The 8,459-nt window shown below is 45.3% G+C and overlaps 1 protein-coding gene across 1 annotated transcript; it reads left to right on the forward strand.

Moving 5' to 3' along the window:
* The first annotated feature begins 3,851 nt into the window (after window positions 1-3,851).
* LOC148161780 (putative NBPF family member NBPF5) lies at window positions 3,852-7,976 on the forward strand. Its single transcript, XM_088020572.1, has 4 exons — window positions 3,852-4,029; window positions 5,943-6,039; window positions 6,680-6,894; window positions 7,921-7,976. Exons 1-4 carry the CDS (start codon window positions 3,852-3,854, stop codon window positions 7,974-7,976), a joined length of 546 nt encoding a protein of 181 aa, XP_087876698.1.
* The last annotated feature ends 483 nt before the right edge of the window (window positions 7,977-8,459 follow it).

Below are 8,459 nucleotides of genomic sequence, written 5' to 3' on the forward strand. Positions count from 1 at the left end.
AAGTTTCATATGACCTCACTGATATGAGGAATTCTTAATCTCAGGAAAAAAACTGAGGGTTGCTGGAGTGGTGGGGGGTGGGAGGCATTGGATGGCTGGGTGATAGACATTGGGGAGGGTATGTGCTATGGTGAGCGCTGTGAATTGTACAAGACTGATGAATCACGGATCTATACTTCTGAAAAAATTAATGCAATATATGTTAAGAAAAAAAAAAGAAGATAGCAGGAGGGGAAGAATGAAGGGGAGTAAGTTGGAGGGGGAGACGAACCATTAGAGAGGATGGACTCTGAAAAACAAACTGAGGGTTCTAGAGGGGAGAGGGTGGGGGGATGGGTTAGCCTGGTGATGGGTATTAAAGAGGACACATTCTGCGTGGAGCACTGGGTGTTATGCACAAACAGTGAATCATGGAACACTACATCAAAAACTAATGATGTAATGTATGGTGATTAACATAACAATAAAAAATTATTTTAAAAAAATAACTGTATGCTTTAAAGCCATGCAGTCTATTGTACCCAAATTATACCTTAAGTAAGTTGATTTCACAATCTATTGTACCTCTCTGCAGGGACAATTAGTAGTGAGAAAATGAAATTCAGTAAAACGCAATAGAGATTAGCATCCAAAATTATTAAATGCTTATGAATATATAAAAATGAAGCAGACCCAAGACCCCTAAAAACTACTGCTGTGAGAAAGTGAAGAAGACTAGTAAACAGAGAAATAGGTAGCATGTTCATTGATTGCAAGACTCAGTTCTGTTAGGATAACAAAGTAACATTATTTTGGTAAATATTGCTGTAGATATTTGTGAAGAAAATGACAAACCAATTTTAAAATGTATATGAAGGGACGCCTGGGTGGCTTAGTCGGTTAAGCGTCTGCTTTCAGCTCACGTCATGATCCTGGCATCCATTCTTTAAAATGCAAAGGCCATCTACAGCCCAGAAATGATTATTTTCAATGTATGTATGTGACTAAACACTCATCCAAAATATGTCAAGAAATCTTATAAATCACAAAGAAAATGAGAAACAACCTAGTGTATTAATGAGCAGAAATATTTTAAAAAGCCCATCCCAAAAGAAGATATCCAAATGATTAATAAGCATATGAAAACCCAATAGGATATCTGCTAGATTGGTTTCTTTCTTTTTCTTTTCTTTTTTTTTTAGTGGACCCCGACACAGGGCTCCGATTCGCAACCCTAAGATGAAGACCTGAACTGAGATCAAGAGTTGGATGGTGCCCCCAGAAATGGTTTCTAATGCACCCTCCTCTCTTCACTAGATATGTGGCCTTGGGGAGGTTTGTAATCTTCTTGAGTTCTTGTTTTTTTTTTTTTTTTCTTTTCTCATCAGGAAAATGATAGCATCTTAATAATAAGATAGTTCATTGGATTCTTTACGATCACCCGGAAGTTTACATGAACTGTACTTTTTGCTAAGAATGTATTGACCTTGAATTCTCCTTTATACATCTTTAAAAGCACAGACAGACAATTGGCAAGGAATAGACAAGTTGTTCTAAAATTTCACCTTTTCTAGAGAGAAATCATATATATAATAGAAAATTGGAGAGGAACGAATTTGTATTGAACAACTTTCCCAATACCCTGAAGCATGTCTACTTTCCATTAAGACCGGAGATGAAAGTCTTGACTAGGTCCAACTCCTGCAGTCTTCTTGGTCTGGAGGGGTCTGAGAAAGTCCATTCTAGACCTAGAAAGATCTGGACTCCTGGACAAGTGTTCCTCAGAAAGATAATCAACTACTTACCTCTAAAAGCCCTGAGCAATTTGTGAAACTGTGGGTGAGGTTCAGACCAGCTCAACTCTATAAGCAGGACTCTCCCCTGAATCAAAGCTGGAATATTGATAGATATCATTTCCAAAATCTCTGGTATAGGTCATGGCATGCTCCATAGGAGAGAAAACAGGCACATGAATATCAATTGAGAGAAATATCAATCAACACACAGAGCCATTATTAAATAATGTCCACCCCCACTACAACCCAGGAAAGTTCTCATTCAAAAGCCATGTTTTAAGGAATATGTAGTTAGAAATCGTCACGATTTGGGGCTAGAAGCCAGTTTCTTTAATGGACAAGCAACTCCAAGAATAAATAGATAAGCTGGATTTCATCAAAATTACAAGCTTTTTGTTTCAGAGGACACTATCAAGGAAGTGAAAAGACAATGCATGGAATGGGAGAAATTTGCAAATTGTATATCTGATGGAGGTCTGCTATCTAGAATAAATTAAAAAAAAAACGATACAACTAAGCAGTAAAAGACAGCCAATTAAAAAAATGGGAAGAAGAGTTTGAGTCGACTCTCTCTAAAGGATAAGACCAATCTAACAACAAATACTTGAAAAGGTGCTCAATAACATTAGTCATTAGGAAAATACAAATCTAAAGCACAGTGTGATCCCTCTTCCCCCCACTAGTATGACTTAAAAAAAAAAAAAAGATAATGTATGCGTTGGGAAGATTGTAGAGAAATGGAATTCTTACACCTTCCTGGTGGGAATGTCAAATGGTGTAGTTGCTTTCCTTTGAAAAAGAGTTTGGTAGTTTCTGAAAAAGTTAAATATAGGGTTACATATGATCTAGCAATTCCACTCCTAGGCATATAGCTAAGAAAATTGAAAATATATGTGAACATAAGGGGAAAAGAAGACTACATAACACATAGATGCAGGAAGAAGAATACTGAGAGAGTTAGAATAGAAAACAGTTTCATAATCAATTGCATAAATTAACTTTGGTTTTTCCCCTGTGTTTTGGGGTGTGTGTGTGTGTGTGTGTGTGTGTGTGTGTGTTTTGCTGTAAAGAAAGTTTCCTTTACTACATATTGTAAATGGAGGAAGATCCAAATAAATTTAAAAGCTTGTCAAATACAAAGGAAACAAAGATAACGAAAGTGCTAGCATGCTTCTCTTGTGTTTTTAACGCACAGAGGAAAAAATAAAACACTAAAAGACACAGGGAAGAACATCATGACAGTCTAAGACATTGGAATCTATCCCTTATTATAAAAGCCTTAAGATCTGTTTGCCCTTAAAGGCAAGTGTGATGAGTTCATGACAGCCCTAAGAAAACCCGTTGGGAGGGGTGCCTGAGCAGTTCAGTTGGTTGAGCATCTGACTCTTGGTTTAGGCTAGGGTCATGATCTCACGGATGGTCAGATTGAGCGCCTTGTCCCACTCTCTCCCTCTACCCACCCCCCATTCTCTCTCTCAAATAAATGAAGATGAACAAAACAGTAAACTACTTGGGAAACTATTTCTGCCTTGGTGATTTATACACACACAAGAATGAACAATCAGAACTATGCTGAGATAATTTTTTAGAAAGAGATGGGAACTGTGGTATCAGCACAAGGGTAGACAGCAACTGAGAGTGGCCAGTGAGGGGTGGTTCCCATCAGTGGGGACCTTCGGGGGGACCGGGCAGTCTTGTGTATCAGCACGGCCTTGGCAACTGGAAGGCAGCAGCTCCCCAGGTTCCATGTCATCTCGGACGTTCCAACTCTGTTATTTCAAGTGCAGACCGTTACCTGGCATTCTGAGTGCTCCCTCTGTCATTCCGTTTGGAGTGTGAGCTAGGGGCAGTGCCTTCAGCTCTCAGCTGTGGCATCTTGAACCTTGGTTTTGTGGTTCCTGAATCTCAGGTGCTGTGGGGTGTTGTTCAAATTGTTCCCAACAGTAAGTAAAGACTTCCTGTATCCTCACCCCTCAGTCCTGATGAAACCTACTTGATTTCACTGGTTTTTAACCATCCTGTGTTTGGGTTTCTTCTCCTCAGTCCCCAGCTCTACCTCCTCGGCCACACGTCACCATGGCAGCACCTCTTGGCCCTCTGTCTGATCCAGGGGCAGAAATCAGCCTCCTGGAAATCAACCAGGAGCTTCAATCCCAGCTGGAAAAAAGCAAGCAGGACTTCCGAGACCTCAAGGAGAAATTCCTTATATCCGAATGTACTGCCTACTCCCTGGCCAACCAGCTGCAGAAATACAGTAAGTCCTACAAGATCATGGCCACCAAAGACATATCTGTCTGTATTCCTTCTGAGAAACTAAAAACCTCTCCAGATGCTGTCTTCTCTCTTCCAATGTCACATAAATTTCATTCTGACCACAATCCGGGAAATGTAGAAGTGGGTATTTTATCCTCAGTTTGCTGAGGATGGGAAAACTGAAGACAAAGAGGTTAACAGTGACATGTCAGGTGGGGTTAGAGTTAACATCCCAGTTCCTGCTTCCTGGTGCGGACACAGAAACGCCTGGTCCTCTCAGGATGGTCTCTGTGCTGTATCAGATCCTGCATGCCTGCAGGCCTAAGTGTCAGGGACTAAGGAACTCTCTCAGGTCCCGCTTCTCTGAGGTCCCATTGGTAAAGCACCAAGTTAGTTACACTGGGGAAACATCCTGATGGCACACCCGGGGGCGAGAGGGAGGGTAGCAGGTGACACTACCTGCTTTCAAGGAGATGGAAGTGGTAAGTGGAAAGTGGAAAGAAGGTCTCCTTTCCCCCTAAAACTGTGGTATCTGTGAGTGACGCCATCCACACAGTGACTCCCCTTGTGAGAGGGAACCGGTGCAGAGCCTCTGCTTCCTGAGTCCACGGAGGCCATTTGATACCCAGTGGCAAGGGTGAGGGTGTTTCAGGGAACATCACGGTCTCTCCCTGAGCTGGGGACCTTCAGACGTGCAGGATGGCCAGCAGGTCCAGGCCTGGGCCAGGAGACATGTGGCCTAGTGAGAAGGAGGGTGAGTGGGGGAGACCACAGCCCCGGGAACCAGCCAAGCCAGGGTGTGGGGCAGGCCTTCCCCCACAGTCAGCCTGAAATGGGGAGCTCAGCTGCCTGTTCATTAGGAGGGGCCTGCGCTGGCAGAAGGAGTCATGAGAACGGGGCACGTGCACAGCCGAGCGATAGGAAGGAATCCTGACAACTCTCAGCCCGCATTTTTGTCATTTTCTCACAATTTGCTTTCAATAGAACAAGGGGAGGTGTAATTAAAAACGAATGACGCAGAGAAAAAAAAAAACTGAGGCATGCTTTTTACGAAAGGGAAGAGATGATGAACTTTCAGGGAAGGACAAGCAGTTTTGTTTACAACTTTCCTGAAAATCATCACATAAGTGTGGGAAACCAGTTGTGAAGATGATGCAAACAGATATCACCTGAGGGCGTGGGGTGGCGGTAACACAGCACAGGGGAGAAAAGCATGGGTTGTAGGTCAGTCAGCCTGGGCTAAATCCATGGTGCCCAACGTCCTGTGCCTCAGTTTCCTCCTTGTTAACCTGTTAGTGTTGTGGGACCTACTTCTCTGAGTCAGAATGAATACTGAGTAATTTCTTGTAACGCTCTAAGAGCAGAACCTGGAACTGTGTAACTCTGTTCATCATTCTACTGCTTCTCATAACACAAACTGTATTAGGATTGGGCCATATTCCTCTCCGGTGCTTCTGGTTTTATGCATTGTGGTTTCCACAAGTGTAACCGGATGAATTTTTACCTTTGAGATACTTGCTCAGTATAGAAATCCCAGCTCAGGGGACCCATCAGTCCAGTAGCCCTGGGGGCCTTATGTCATGTCCCTGCTTAGTGTTTCACTTAGGAGTCTCCAAGGCTTGCTAGAGTGACCATGATCAGGGGAACCCAAATTCTGACTCTACCAAATACCAGTTCATCACCGTGTCCAGTTCCTCTCTGTGCCTTGGGGCTGTTCTTTCCTGGGCTCTGAAACAGGGAGTAATCGACTGCCCTGTAGTTGGGAGGCTGAAGAATGTGATGTGGAGCTCCCAGCGCAGAGCCAGGTGGCCGGGGTTCCAGTTGTCCTAGGATGGACCCTGCCTCGTCCCTTGAAGGCAGCGAGCACAGCAGCATGTCCAGCTTTCCCCTGAGGCAGGCGTCTCTGTTTCTCAGAGTGTGAAGAGTCCACCGACCTCATCGAATCCGTGCTGGGAGAGAAGGTGCAGTTTGAGAAGGGGAAGCAGGCAGACACGGTGGCTGAGAAGCTCAGGTAAGGAAGGCTCCATGTGGGAGGCTGCAGGGACGCTGTGGGCATCTTTGACTTGGGGCAGCAACAAGTCTGGGCCAGGAAAGGGCAGAAACGTCATGGCAGGCATGTGACCCAAATATTTCTAAAACAACTAAGACAACAGTGATTGGTAAATGATGGACTCCAATGACTCAAAGTCTCGCTCTCTCTCTGGAAAAAAATATCAAAGTCCCCAAGTTCAAGGGAACAATTCGTGGCTTTTAGCACATTCACAGTGTTGCGAGATCACCACCTCACTTACCTTTCACAGAGTCATGACCTGGCTGACCACAGCTTGAGCCTGCCATTCTCCTGAGCTCACCAGTTCACACCAGCTCTACTGGACATGCTTCTGCGTCTGGCGCTGTGTCCTTTCACTGCACGCCGCGCTGTGTGTAGTTTTCCAGGGAAACGGGTGTCCCCGAAGTTAGCAGCTGAAGGGACATCTCTCTGGCGTGTGCTTAGGAGAACCCCTGGCTCTGTTTACAGAAGGAAAAGGTGTAAGGGATGTGCAGGGTTCACGGCTCCTTTGGGGAAATTCTGCCAGAAATCATCACGAAAGATCTTATTGTCTGTTGTTCAACTCTTTGCATTTTAAAATTTTCTCTCTGCCCTGCCTTAGGCTATGTCATACCCTCATTAAAGACCAGGCTAAAGAGCTGACCCGTTTGTATCAGAAGTTACGGAAAGGGAAAGACGTTTCCCAACTGCTCAATAAGCTCCTCGAGGACCTCCTCACCCATGATGACCCTGAGCATTCCCAAGGGCAGGGCTTCCAAGAGCAACTGGCTGAGGGGCGCAGGCTGGCCAAGTGCCTTGCCCGAAAGCTCAGCCCAGGTAAGGCGGCCACCGGCCCTGATGCCCGGAGCTGCGCCAAGGCCCTGGGCTCACAAGAGACTCCCCGCCTGGCCTCACGCCGTGTGCAGCAGCCCTCCTGGATTCCCCATAGCAAGTGGGGCCATGAGAGAACCAGGAGTGGAAGGTGGTAACAGAGAGCAGAAATGCACAGTGTGGAGGTAATAGTGCTCCACGTGTCTGCTTCCTCCCTGAGGGAATGCAGCCTTTGGAGCGGGAGGCAGCCTCCACCAGTCTTTGAGCCAGAGAGCAAAATGTGACAGGAGGATGCTTGTTAGTGTGCAAGGATCCCTGCACTAAGTGGGAGGTTCCCAGAGTCAGCGTGGTCTGTATTAATTGTGGGTGAGAAAGTGAGTTTTACTTTCTCCATATCTGTCTCCTCATCTGGAAAGTATATCAAATAACCTGTTGATACTGTAGTGATCAGATAGGGAAAATTCATGAATGCATGTCAGGAAAAAATAATGCTCCTGACTGTGTGGAGTTGGATGAGGTCCTTGATGCAGTAGGACTTGGAGGTGGGAGTGCTGTTTAGACGGGACCGCTTTTCGTAGACGGATGTCCCCTTGATAACACTGAAGCCCACGTGGGGGCCCTTGAAGTCCCCGGTGGAGGGATGTGGGACAGGGTGGTTGTCCTGTCGTGAGGGCAAGGAGGCGGCTCTATGTGAGAGCTGTGAACCCACAGAGAGTCTGTGGCTATGGTGGGACCTGTGGCACTCTGCAAGACACGGTGCAGAAATGAAGCTGACAAGCATTCCCTGATATGGACAACAAGAGCCGGTAGAACGTGTTGCCCAGGTTCAGTGATGCTGATCCTCAGAATCAGAGACACACTGCCTGACGCATCAGAAATCCATGCCACAGCAGTTCTTAAAGACAGTGCCCTAAACTCAGTAGAATACCTAGTCATTCATAGACCCTTAGGTCTCCAGGGACATAGAAGCCGCTGTGTTTATAGTGGTGATGTGGGAAATAGCTGATGGGACATTTCTGAATTTATTTGCAGAAAATTATGAGGATGAGGAGGATGAAGAAGAACAAGGAACCCTCACTCCCAGGTGACAATGAAAATTCTGGAACCAATAATGTGTGGGTCAAAATGGACAGGGTCTCAGAAAGTAAAGTAAGTGAGGTCAAGAGAGTGACAGATGTCAGATGCAAGGTTAAGCAAAACTGCAGATGGTCCCCAAAGGATGGCCGTTTTGGCTTGGTTGCCTGTTGTCTCTGTGGTGTTGTAAGACCGAGATGAATTCACCAGCCTTAGGATTCCCCGTGGGGACAAAAATACCCATTCTTTCCTGTAAATGGACACCGGGAGGAGATGCATATCTACTTCCTACACAGTTCTCTAAGGTCCTTGGTAGGAAGGTAACTCACCAAGGAATTGGTAAACAGACAACTAGCAAAATTAAAACCAAGAGAAGTACCTAACCAAACTCCAAAAACTTGGGGTGTCATGTGACACTATTAATGACAAAGTGCCTAGAAGGCACACATTTCTGCAGTCTGCAGGTACTCCAGAGCTGTAAGTAATTGACCAATCTA

The sequence above is a fragment of the Eumetopias jubatus genome, unplaced genomic scaffold, assembly GCF_037043125.1.
Source record: "Eumetopias jubatus isolate StellerSeaLion01/CBP00866 unplaced genomic scaffold, mEumJub1_p1.0 scaffold_66, whole genome shotgun sequence".
Lineage (NCBI taxonomy): Eukaryota > Metazoa > Chordata > Mammalia > Carnivora > Otariidae > Eumetopias > Eumetopias jubatus.